The sequence below is a fragment of the Lissotriton vulgaris genome, chromosome 9, assembly GCF_964263255.1.
Source record: "Lissotriton vulgaris chromosome 9, aLisVul1.2, whole genome shotgun sequence".
NCBI lineage: Eukaryota > Metazoa > Chordata > Amphibia > Caudata > Salamandridae > Lissotriton > Lissotriton vulgaris.
In genome coordinates, this window is record NC_141697.1 from 135,035,856 (window position 1) to 135,049,926 (window position 14,071).

General features: G+C 44.2%; 1 protein-coding gene across 1 annotated transcript in view; it reads left to right on the plus strand.

Annotated features, from left to right (window-relative positions):
- Window positions 1–14,071, plus strand: part of RTF1 (RTF1 homolog, Paf1/RNA polymerase II complex component) — a 337,563-nt gene that overhangs the window by 16,778 nt on the left and 306,714 nt on the right. Inside the window, exon 2 of the mRNA XM_086937201.1 lies at window positions 8,615–8,731. Within this exon, the coding sequence (XP_086793327.1) occupies window positions 8,615–8,731 (117 nt within the window). The remainder of the gene's footprint in view (window positions 1–8,614; window positions 8,732–14,071) is intronic.

Sequence of the window (14,071 nt, forward strand, 5' to 3'; positions counted from 1 at the left end):
AGCACTGCAAAAAGTTTAACGAACAGAACAAATCTGCTGTCTGTGATGAGTCATGACTAGATTGTGGAATCTGAGCTGAGGCCGGGGGTGGGCGACCAGGCCCGGTCAGCCAGCCTCTGCGGTAATTGCCCACTGCCACAGCAGCTCACGGCCCGCCTTCAAAGCTCAGAGAGGCAGCACTCCGATAGTGCAGGCCGGCTTGGCTCAGGTGCATGCAGGCCGGGCCCCACTTGTCTTTCCAGGCGGCGCAGGGCAGATCCTCTGATTATGCTGCAGCTGACAAGAAGGCAACTTCTTCATTGCCCAATAGTTCGCCTGGGTCAAACTCACATTCTTTCCTTTGCTGAAATCATGAAAATGCCTTTAAAAGGTATGCAAAATTACGCATTATTATGCAACATGCCGGTTTGGGATTTTGAGCTGTTATTGAAGTGCAAAATATTTGCATCTGTTTTGTTAGATAGGACATGTTTTACACTAATTCAAAAGCATAACATCATAAATTAGGCAAACAACAGCTATTCTTGCTCTGCTCATTATCATTGTTCCTGTGCTCGTGCAATAGGATTCTTACCACACCAAAGTTCCATTTTTGTGACGTGGCATAATCTGTCATATTGTGTACAGAGTGTGACATGAAATGACAGAAATTACGTAAGAGTACCCCGGCATACTGTTTGGGTATTTTCTAGATACAAACTGACGCCAAAAAAGTAAGGGATGGACAATAAGTCAATTGTCACATATTTCCATTTGCTTGACAATTATGAACTCTCCTGAAGTAGTATAGAACTATCTGTCAAGCATTATTGGGTCATTTTACATGAACCAATAAAAAGGATGTTTCTTATTTTCAAAAGACTACTTAAATATTCCCTCAGTGATGTTTAGGAAAGGAGTTAGTTAATGTTCACTGTGAACTCCATAGGATTGATAAGTGTTTATTGTATTACTGTTTGCCAAAGGCAATCTCGAGTACATACCACAACAGCAAAGAGGAGAACTCACGATTAGAGAGTAGTAGCCCTCCTATAGGGAGAGTGAGGTTAAGGCTAAGGTTGTATAATGATTATAATAAAGATGTTATTAGGGTTCCTGTTTCCCCAGAGTTACCAAAATCCCATTTTAGCACAGAGAGTCTGTAATCTAGATATCTTCCGAACCTGTATCAGAGCTACAAGAAGAGATGGGTGATATGCTGTCCTAGACATGTTCTAAATGGTGGTCTTGTCATTAGATATCTAGTCCAACCCATGGTGGCTAATGCCAAGGAGAATGATGATGTCCAGTGTCTGTTTTCTTTCTCATCCCATTCCCCTTTCACTGTCTCTACTGTGAACCTACATATTATAACTGTGTGTGTGGTTGACTGTGAATGCAATGAGGTTACGGACAGCAAGGTTAGTGATTTCTGGTACACCCCATCTCTAATTTTCAAGCCACATGTCCGTTACACCGTGGCATGTTGTGTAATCAGAAGCTTGTGAATGAATTTATTAGCTATAGAATATAAACTAGGTTCAGGCGGTTCTATACTGCTACACTGATATTAGGGCCCGTAGTTTGAGAAAGATGGAAAATTATTGTTATCAATAAATATAGCTGGTAAAAGCAAAGTAGGACAGCACTGACCACTTCTGGGAATGGCATATCAGCATTGAAGATCACGCCTAGATAGCTTTTACTTTGCAGGCTGAGGTGAGTTGCAGCTCATGGAGGGATGGCAGGACCATGTTTTGCACTAATGATATGACTTTCTGACTGAACATAATGCAATCACTTTTATCCCCATTCAGTTGTAGAGTGTCACTGTGCAATAATTTTGTGATAGTGAATAGACTAACCTGTAGTTTGCTAAATATCACGTGGTTCCTTACACCCTACCATAGAACTGAGTACCGTCTGTGTAGGATTGACACTCTCACCTGAGTCAATTGAGGATTGCAAACAGTGGGGGAAAATAAATGTAACAAGCATTTGCAATGCAATAGGTCTCACAATTAACAAGTTTGAGCTATTGACAATGTAAATGACAATGCTTTTTATTTATGTTTTAAAGCCAAAACACAAATAAAAGGCATTGTCATTTGAAATGCTAATAGCTTCAACTTTTGAAAATGCGAGACCTATTGCATTGCAAATGCTTGTTCATTTTTGCTGCATCGATCATTAGAGAGATGGCCAGAATATTGGTGGCTGTTCCAGTATTTTTCCGGAAACCGGTCTGGTTCAATGGTATGATCTGATTTGAATCACCCCATAGGGTAATTTCCTCTAAAAGAGTTCCCGCAAAATATTTTGCCTCATTATTGAGGAGGGCTACTAGTCGGTAGTTGTTAAGGTCCGTTTTGTCACCTTTTTTAGATATGGGGACAATCGTCGACCCTCTCCAAGATTCTGGGATTTTGTTTAAGAGTCTTACTTCCGAGAATAGCGGTTGCATATTGGTAGCCCATTCTGTGATCTTTTCCTTAAATAGGGCTGGCGGAATACCGTTTGGACCCGGAGCACCTTCCTTTCTGCCCTTGCAAATCTGTTTTTTATTATTGCTATTTGCTGGCCGGCTGTTATATCCCAGATGTTTTTGGGTGGGCTTTGCTCTCTCTTGGTTAGGGCCTTCAGCGCGAACATTGAGGAGTTAGGCTCTGTGGTGTTCGTTTTTTGCGCTCCTGCGTGTTCCGGCTGGTCATTGAAGTGGCTAGAGAGGTAGTTGATCCATGACTCTTCCAGAATGTGCGAGCCTAGTTCTTAATGCTGGGGTCGTAGGATCCTGTTTGCTGATTGCCAAAAGCGCGCGCTGTTACTACTTTTGCTGTCGTGTAATAACTTTGCCCATGTCTCATTTTCAGCGTCTTTCTTTATGTTCCATTTTATGCTTTTGAGCTCAGTTCTTTGTTTCTTCAACACTGTCCGAAGCTGTGCGTTGTCGGGGGCTGATCTTAGCATTCGTAAGGTCGAATTTACTAATCTTTTATGCTGCCTTAATTCTGCTCTTGGTCCTTTTTTTGAGTTGGTTTTAAGCTCACATTATGCAAGCTAATTTTGGCCGGGGTCTTGGTTGCCAGTTCTTTTAGCAAAGATCCTGTGTATTGCTCCCAATGTGGGATATGCCCAGCTGAATTTGGTTTGGTTGGGATACATACACCCCCCACATACGCACCTCTCCACACACACACAACCCCCCACACACACACAACCCCCCACACACACACACAACCCCACACACACACAACCCCACACACACACAACCCCACACACACACAACCCCACACACACACAACCCCACACACAACCCCACACACTCACCCCACACACTCACAACCCCCACCCCCCACAAACACACCGACACACACACCACTGCACCCCCCACACCCTTCCCACACACACACACAACCCACACCCACACACACACAACTCCACACAACCCACACACAGACCCCACAACCCACACACAGACCCCACAACCCACACACAGACCCCACAACCCACACACAGACCCCACAACCCACACATAGACCCCACAACCCCACACCCCCACAACCCCACACACAACCCCACACACACCCCCACACACACCCCCACACACATTACACACCCCCACACACATTACACACCCCCACACACATCACACACCCCCACACACATCACACAACCCCCCACACACACCGGCACATACACACCCCCACACCGACACATACACATCCCCCACACACCCCGACACCCCCACCGCCACACCGACACACACACACACTGACACACACACACACACACTGACACACACACACACACACTGACACACACACACACACACTGACGCACACACACACACACTGACGCACACACACACACACACACTGACGCACACACACACACACACACTGACGCACACACACACACTGACGCACACACACACACTGACGCACACACTCACACACACACACACACACACTGACACACACACACACAACCCCACACACAACCCCCCCCACACACAACCCCCCCACACACAACCCCCCCACACACAACCCCCCCACACACAACCCCCCCACACACAACTCCCCCCCCACACACACACACAACGACCCCCACACACACACACACAATGACCCACACACACACACACACAACGACCCCCACACACACACACGACCCCCACACACACACACACACACAACTCCCCCACACACACACACAACTCCCCCACACACAACTCCCCCCCCACACACACACAACTCCCCCCCCACACACACACAACTCCCCCACACACACACACAACTCCCCCACACACACACACAACTCTCCCACACACAACTCCCCCCCCCCCCCCACACACACAACTCCCCCCCCCCCCCCCACACACACAACTCCCCCCCCCCCCCCCCCACACACACACACACGCACACACCATTGAACCAGTGAGCTGCGCTGGGCCCCTCCATGGTACATCGCAGCAGCTCGAGGGAGCGCATAAAATGTTGTGGGTGCAGTGACCTTCCCAGCAATCCCTTTGGATTAGGCTGCAGACAGCTCTAAAACACAAACAAGCAAAACTCTCTGATATCCAAAGTTTTTATATATATTAAAAGACGAGCGTTTTCACCCAGAGAGCTCGGTGCTGGCTTTCACAGTTGGATTGCTGTTTCCACATCAGGGAAGCACTGACGCTGATGTCTATATATTGAGGGTTGACCAACGGGCTACCTTCTGGATTACATTAATTGTTGAACATTTCCCATCCCCCCTCTGTCTTGATAAAGACCCGCCGCGACCACCAACTGGGGCGCAACCAGGGTTGAAACGTCGACGCTTTTCCTTTTGGCCAAGATAATTCCAGGAATATGGACAATAATTCCTTGCTTTCCTTGGAACTTTTACTAGGATGAAACTGGCCACAAAACGATAAAAGAACATATCGTGCTACTCTTCCCCCTTTCCCCTTCTCCTTTTTTGTAAAGTGTATTGATTCAATACGTCCTTGTATATAAGTGTCACTACGTATTTCACTTTTGTCACTGGATTCACTACAGTCACTGCACTTATGTTTGATGATAATGTAGTGGAATGAAGTAATTCCATTTTACTGGTTCATTGGTTTTTGTTTTAAATATATATAAAAACTTTGGATATCAGAGAGTTTTGCTTGTTTGTGTTTTAGAGCTGTCTGCAGCCTAATCCAAAGAGATTGCATAATACCCGACAGAACCACATTTTTTGTCAATCGCATATACCCAGGTTCTGAGGGACACAGGGTTACCCCATTTTGTTAAAATAAACTTCCCAGCAATCCGGCAAGATGGGAGGTCAAGGGTACATCAACTTAAAGTGGGGCGTCATCTCGCCCCAAACCAATTGCACAGCTTGATTGCGCCCATTTGGCGCTCTGTTTCTATCTTGCTCATCTGTTTACTCAATGTATTACTTCTTTTCCAACATTTTCTTCCACTCATATTCCTCAACTCATAACTTAGTCCACAAGTGGAATCAACTGCTGTTTCCTTAGCTTCCCGTGCTCAAGTTGTGCCCCTCCAGGCCTCTTGCAAGAACACAAACTGATGCAGAATTCGTCAGAGGCAGTGTTTATTAAAAGACACAATGCATTTCAGGCTAGGAGCAGCAACCCTGTCTCTGCTGCCATTATTTGGGGCCCTGGATGCGTACCTAGGCACGAGATCACAAGCCTGTCCCTGCCTGCATTAGTGATGACCGGCTTTTCTTTGTGCCTTCACCCGCTGCACTGGTGACAAGCATCGGACCTCCGGGCCCCTGCCGGTGCCTCAGGCGACAGAGTTGAGGCCGGCAGACCTGAGGGCACCAGGAGCACTGTAGAGTCCCAGATGGTCGACCTGACGGTGGGGGAAAGTAAATCCGCACCTACCTGCAATGTATGTGCGGCGAACCGAATATGCCTTAAAAGTGCCCATTGTTGCCTGATCTCAAGCCCAATGCCGATTTTTGATAAATAGATGAGGTTGCTTGTGTCTGTGTACGCCAGTGTGGAGGTTGCCCCTCTATAATTGCTGATCTTGAAATGGCGATGGCTCCCATCTAATTTACATATTTTGAGCTTGGCTGTGTTTCACTCGCTGAGCTGCTCCTACATAAATACCTTTGGTTTTCTATGAATGCTCCCCAAGGTCAGGTTTGTAATGAGGGGCTTGACGGCCACCATGATTTTAATTAGGAAAGCAAGTTTTTAAGCCCTCCCTGCTACTACCTGTTAATCCCTTGCCTGACCCCAAGATGGCTGCCACAGTGCTCCCTACCACATCGTGCTACTCCTCTGAGAAAAAAACGAACTTAGAACAGACCTCAAACACATCCCCCATCCGTCCTACCCTACAGGATACCGAATTTGGGAACCTATCTCTGACCGTGGAGAGCTAGCTTTTTGGCTGATGCCCGGTGGAGCCTCTTGATAGCTATAGAGGGCATGGGCTGTGGACTACCCCTTCGACCATCTCCTACCCAGCTGGACTTTGGGCAGACTCTACTTCGTATCTCCATCCTTTCTCTCTCCCTACACCTTTACCCCACCCCTTACCCTTCTGAGCTCCATTCATTTAGTCTTCTGACGCTCTTGAAAGGTTTTCTTGTATCTGATGTAACTTGTAACTGATGTAATTCTGTAATTTTGTGGATCCTTATGTAAAGGGCTCTGATACCTCCGGGTCTAGCCAGCGCTATATAAAACTCAAATAAATCCGACTACTCTTGGTCAATGATGTCAAAGTTGAGATAAGCTAGGATTAGAGAAAATCAATGTAAGTGCTTCAGCCAGTGTGAATACGAGATTAAAATATGAATGTTCAGGGCACTGCAAGTCTCATACAAATAATTAATATTTAGCGGGAAGCGTTGTCAGACAATGGGTTAACATTAATACAAGAATTGAGTCCGATTTCATAGCATCTGCTGAGACTGACTCAATGAGTGATTGAGCAAGCAATGGTGCATTTCTGTGCATGAGGAACAGGGACCATAGATCAAAATGATCTTAATGTTTAAGAACTGGGAAAAGTGAAAATGTTGACTTAAGTATTTACAAATGGGAAGTAGACTGAAGGAGAAAAGGATAATTTTGATGTACTCTTTGCAAATTATTGCAATTCCTCCCCTTGGTGTGCCGGACAGGTAATGCTTGCACTTGTTAACTTGTGAGATGTCTGTGACATCCCACAAGTCATATTTGAACAAAACACCAAGTTAGCTCTCAATAATGGGATCATAGGTTACATGTGTGTTTGATAGAGCATTAACAGCTGCACAGTTAAGATGACCAGTCTTGTGATGGTCTGCTGTGATATTAGTGGGGGCAAAAATGTGAATGGAATGAAGCCAGTTGGAGGTGGGCAGCCTGAAAGTGTAGGAGAGGGGCATCAGCCTTAGGCTGAACATGCATGGAGGGGTGCTGCCTGAAATAAGGTCATGAGACTAGTAGTTATTTAGGGGGCGGGGTTGGTCACATTGCCGGGCAGACCCATTGTAAATAAAGTTACAACTTATCAGTAGATGGGCCGGTATAGCTGTCTAGTGTGCAAAAAGTTAGCAGATCGGTGTGCCAGATGCACCACTGCTGTGAATTACTTTTGATATTTGACAGATGTAGGAAAGTGGGTTTCTGTTGCAGTACCCCCCCCCCCCATCACATTTTGCCAGACTACTGATGCATTTTGACTTGATGTGCCCTGGTTCCCTGCTAATCGGTTCCCAGGGCCTGTGTTCTTGTGTTCTTACCCCAAAACGAACTCGATTGGAATCTCTGAACACAGGTCAGCCCCTGGTAAATGGCACCACAGGTACCCAGGGCACTGTGACCAGGCATGACCTCTAAGGGCTGCAGCACTTATTGTTCCACCCTTAGAAGCCCTGTACCGTTACACACAAACACACACTGTCTTTTCAGGCTGCTTTTTTTGGTGCAGAACAAAGTGAAGAGTCGACATGGCACACATCTGTGTGCCATGCCTACAACCCACTGCCCTGGCAGAGGTGAGTCACCCCTCTAGCTTGTTACACTATACCAGTGATGAGGGTACATGGAATTTAAAGTTAACATTGTCATCGGTGGTTATGACACAACACCTATAGACCTAAATTCCCAGGTTAAGATACTGCCTCAACTTAATCTGTCACCCACACTGCCTTAATTGATGTAATTCCCTCCTGAATCCATACTGTTTGAAATGGTGTAATTTAAAAAGTTTTACCCGTGAGTTGTCTAAGATGTTCTTATCAGGTTCCGTGTAATAACTCTCATCCTGACTGTTGATGCATACTTAGGTCAAATGTCAACCAGCCTTCTAGGGGTCTTTGGTTCTCGCAAGAACATTGGTGCCTTATGGCCTTTTCTATCCTTCCTTTAAAAAAAAATCAGACTAAACCTTTGATCTTGTTGTTGAAAAGCTTTCCCCTTGATTTCATATTGTCCTTCTTGAGCACTCAAGAGTTAACCTATATCGCTCGTTGGTACAGCAAAACAAAGAGCTAAATGTGAATGTTGACAACTTCGTATCCCATTTAAAACTCCTAATTTAAGGAAATCCCATGGTTGTATGTTTTAAAGTCTACTTTGTTTGTTGACATCTGTTTTTAAACCTGTTTTTTATGTTGGCAGGAACTCCTATCTCTGGCAAAGAGGAAACGCAGCGATTCTGAAGAGAAAGAGTCACCAGTTACTGTTACGAAACCATCTGTTTCTTCAGACTCTGAAACGTCAGATAGCGATGATGAGGTAGGTTCCTTTGCCACCTATATCTAGGTTTGGTCAAAAGAATATTGATTTTGATCACTGTATTTTAAGGGCTACAGAAATTGTCGTCATTTGAGAAAGGTCACATTCTTTATAACATTTTCCTCACAGTTTATATCCAGGAGAAATGTGTGCCCTTCCCAAACACTATGTCAGACCCGCACATGAGATTGCAAATATAATTACCTTTTTTTAATTTATAGAACTGTTGTGGAGCTGTGTGAGCATAGTCAGATTTCTGGCAAAATACATTTTTAGATAGAAAACATCTATTGAATGAGCCCCCTCACCCTTTTTTTTGTATCCTAAAACCAGCAAAAAAAATTACCTGAAAGCTGCTTCTTTGCTTTATGGAACAAGAAACGAGCAATAAAATGTGTTCACCCTTATTTAACCTCTGTTTTAAGTGAATGCCTGTATTTCCAATTTTACTGTTTGTACCTGCTTGCAGTTTGTATAAATAATTTAGAATATTATGGACTCACCCAGAAAACCACACATTTCCGAAAACTAGACAGAGTTTTGACATCTCTCAATGGTTTATTTGTATAGATTAGTCAAGGTTCACTCCCCAAAATTCTCATTGAATTGACAAAATAGTGAATATCAATAGGGAAGTAAAGTGTAATGGTCCATGATATTTACATCTATAAATGTTTGTACTCAATACCAACTTACAAAAGTGACTGATTACTACATTCCCGAGAATCCCAACCTCTAGTTGCAGAAATAGTCAACTTCCATTGTTTTCTCAAAACCTTTTACTACATAGAGTTGTGGTTGGCAGCGGGTTTTAATTGAGTGCCCGCCATGCATCACTCCACATTGAAAAATAATCTGAACGAAACTTGGGAATGAAGTAGAAACATATGTATTTTTAGTCTCAGTTGAGGGTTGGATGCCTATTTCATTTCCCCGAATTTTGTGATTCACTTAATGCTTTGAGACTGAGTTTTGCAAAAAAAAAATTTGCCGTTCACATTTGTAACTTTTAACAATTTTAAATAACATAATTCTAGTAAAGTCACACCATCCTGCTTCCTATACTTCTTCCAGAACAAATTCTAGGCCACATGAATGGTAGAGGAAGGGTTAAAAAATGCAACCACGTTAACAGATTGTGAGGACTGATATCACAGAAATGTACTGTGGGTTAAGGCTAGTGTTGGCTCCCGGGCTTATTGGTGCCTTTTGAATGCTGTGTAAATCAAAGGAGAGAGTAAGGGAAATTACACAGGCTATGTGTAGTGGGAACTCCTGGTCCCCTAGTAAAGAGTTTAACAACAATGGAGGAGTACCCCCTAGATGCAAGATATACAGTGTAGGGATTTCCTCTGTATCTAAAGCATAAGGCTTAGGTTAGCAATAAGTGCCCCAACCTTGAACCGGACAATAATTGTCTTTTTGAGAAGACCCCTCACTCACCAACCTGGTTGGTGACATGCTTCATCATTGGGGTCCCACCCCATAAGCCGAATGCCTATGGGGTGTGCTGCGACACCTGGTTACAGTGGAGCGGGTTCTTTTGTTTTTTTTATATGTGAGAAAATAATAGTGAAAAGTGTGTTAAAAAGGGACAAAACTGCTCACTGCAAAGACTTTATTCTTGAGTGATTTGTCCCTATTAAAAATTATCATGTGGCACCAGTGCCTATTTAGGAAGGCTGTGGTGTCTCAAAACGTGTGGTATATCTAAAAATAGCGTAGTGTGCTATGTGTGGTTTAAAATTTAGGTCTACATGTTTCAACCATTTCAAAAAGGGGGCATGTAAGGATTGGGGGGAAAAAAAGGTTGCTGGAACGGTGGCTGCCATCCATACATGGGGTAGTTTGGTGGGTGATTGTACATCTCCTGGTAGGGCGGTATTGGCATCGGATTGTATGTCTGACAATTACTTCTACCTCTCCCTCGTCCTCTGCCTCTTGCTTTTGTACTTCCATTACTGGAGTTTCCACTGGAGTTGGAAGCGTTGCTGGATGCATTGCTAGAGGCATTACTTGACGCGTCTGAGTTATCATCCCCTTTGGATGGTGGTACATATTCGGGATCTGAGTAGGGGTATGCTTTCACCATCGTGAAACGTTTCAGGTCCTTTTGGAATTTTTGCACTTTTTGTTGTTAAGTTGTCCTTATAGTCTGTATGTGTATAACTTTGAAGAACAATTCATTCTCAACCAGCACAACCCCTATAGCTCTAATATCTTACTCTGGAGAAGATATATAGACGACGTGCTGACAATTTGGAAAGGTAGTGAGGACACCCTGGTATCATTTTTCAACTGGATTAACACACTAGATGATCACCTGAAATTCACCTATGTGAAGGACCATCACTCCTTGGTCTTCCTAGACCTTACTATAACGAAAGCTGATGGAAAGTTGTCAACAGTCACGCACCACAAACCCACTGCAAAAACACCTTACTCCGTTTCGAGAGCTTTCATCCAAGACCGTTACGGGAAAATCTACCGTACGGACAATACCTACGGCTGCGCAGAAACTGCAGTGACCTGAATAATTACAAACATCAAGCCCAGGACCTCACAACCAAACTGAAAAACCGAGGATACCCGGAGAGGATTTTGAATAAAAGTCAAAAAAGAGCTCGCAATCAACAACGCGAAATTCTCTTGGAGGATCCAGTCAGAAGAGAGGAACAAACCCCTCTAACATGTGTTACCACGTATAACACAATATCTAATGATGTGACAAAAATAATAGGAAAACATTGGGGAATTTTAAACACCGGAAACATGAGATGGGAAAAACCCCTATTTTCCTACAAAAGAGCCAGAAGCATCAGAGATGCAGTGGTTAACACAAGACCAAGAGAAATGACGATGGAAAATGAATCAGTCCTCAATGCCTGGGGATTACCAAAAGTAACTGGCCACTACAAGTGTGGCAATTGCAGTGCTTGCCCCTTCACTAAAAATACCAAAACCTTACAACTGGAGCCCAACAAGGTATGGACGATCAGAGGGCACACTAACTGCAATAGTGAAAATGTGGTATATCTACTAACTTGCCCCTGCAACCTACGCTATGTAGGAATGACCAGCAGAAAGATAAAAACACGCCTAGGAGAGCACAGAAGCACCATCCGGTGCAAAAAATCCAATACTAGGCTGACCGAACATTATCTTTCTGTGGGACATAGTCCAGATGAGATCCAATGGACAATCAATCGAGCAAGTGAGATCAGGTATAAACCTGAGTCAACGCCTTTTTGAAAAGGAGCAGTGATGGGTCTACAGACTGGCAACGCATATGACCGGTTTGAATGACCATATCCCATGGCACTCTGTAATGGGTTAAATTTCCCACTTTTCCTTGTTTTTTGAGACACACTAAAAACTTTTCCTTGCTTTTTGAGACACACTAAAAACATCAGGTTTAGGTGTAGTCTCAGGCACCTATAATATTTCCCTGAACGTTGCCATTCTAGATACTTACTCTATGTCCGGAAACAAAAATTTCCTCATTTAGCTATGACCACTCGGGTCCGTTTTGATAAAGAAAATACTGTCCCAATGAAAACAAGCACCGTTCCAAATACTTCTATGTTCCAATAAAAAAGCTCTATCTCTCTTTTTATTGTATTTATTTCGCAGTCGCTTTCAGCTAAACGGTTGCCTTGACAACCACTCTAAGCAAAAGCTACAGAAAGCGTCATCTGTCACCCGCCCCCGAACCGCGCTCCCATTGGCCCGCGGTAAACCTCTGATTACAGCCACGCCCTACCAGGAAGTAGCAATCTGCTTACTTCTCTACGGCGTCTCCATTCCGTTTCACTCCACGGGGCAGGACAGAGAGGAAACCAAGTAGGTTTTAAAGACAGACGAGCAGAAGCCGCAAGTAAGTGGTGTATAAAACTAAGCACGACGCGGTCGTACTTTTCTGACCGAAACGCTTCTAACACGAGGCACGATCCTAACGGAGTGTATGTTTTTTACTTACTACATGGTTCCAGGCGACGGATACTTGCCGTCTTGGAACTCCCGCTGCCCATGAAGCAAAATTCTACCGCTTCACGTGTAAGCAACGCTAGTACTATTTGTATAGTGCAATTTATACAAACGCATGCGGCACCTCCAAGGCACTGCCGGATATTGGACGCTCACCTATAGGTATGCCTCGGCATGTTGTGTGTCTGCTGCGTGAATGGTTGTGATCGCTCTCCCCCTACCTCCCCTCCCCCACAGTATGTTTACCACCAGCATACGATATAGATCGTTTACCACAGAACCAGTTGATGGACAAACCAGTTTAGCCCAACACGTCACAAATGCGGTAAATACTGCCCGGGCACAACCGTCTTCTATCAGAGACAGACCACTGGTACGACCTGAACCTTAGGTTTTTTTACCACTATAGGTTTTTTTACCACTACAGCTCTGGTGAATCCACTAAGCTCACCTATCCACTAAGTGTGTACCTTTGTATTGTCTTACCCGGTACAACCCAACCCTTTATATGTTTTTTCTTACAGGTTTTTTCCTGATCCAGGATAAAACACCACTTTTTACACAAGACCATAATTTGTGGTCTTCAATTTGGACGAGGGCTGGACGCGCCTTAGCGTGTGCGGACCACCCCGTTCAAAAACACGGTCCTGAAGAAAACCAATAGAATCTTTTTGAAATGGTTGAAACATGTAGACCTAAATTTTAAACCACACATAGCACACTACGCTATTTTAGATATACCACACGTTTTGAGACACCACAGCCTTCCTAAATAGGCACTGGTGCCACATGATAATTTTTAATAGGGACAAATCACTCAAGAATAAAGTCTTTGCAGTGAGCAGTTTTGTCCCTTTTTAACACACTTTTCACTATTATTTTCTCACATATAAAAAAAACAAAAGAACCCGCTCCACTGTAACCAGGTGTCGCAGCACACCCCATAGGCATTCGGCTTATGGGGTGGGACCCCAATGATGAAGCATGTCACCAACCAGGTTGGTGAGTGAGGGGTCTTCTCAAAAAGACAATTATTGTCCGGTTCAAGGTTGAGGCACTTATTGCTAACCTAAGCCTTATGCTTTAGATACAGAGGAAATCCCTACACTGTATATCTTGCCTTTTGAATGCTACCAAGCTGGTATATTTGTGAAAACCTTTGGGAAGCTAGAGAGGTGTAACTAACTGTGTCAAGTTGGGGGCCCTTGTGAAATATCCTGGTGATTGCACGAGGAAAAATGATAAGAATAGGGATTAACTAGAACTAACCTGTTTTAAGAGATTTCCCAAAAACATGATTCTGGAGACAGGAGAGATGGAAATGAACGTTTTTAAAAATAGAGTTTAGGGCCT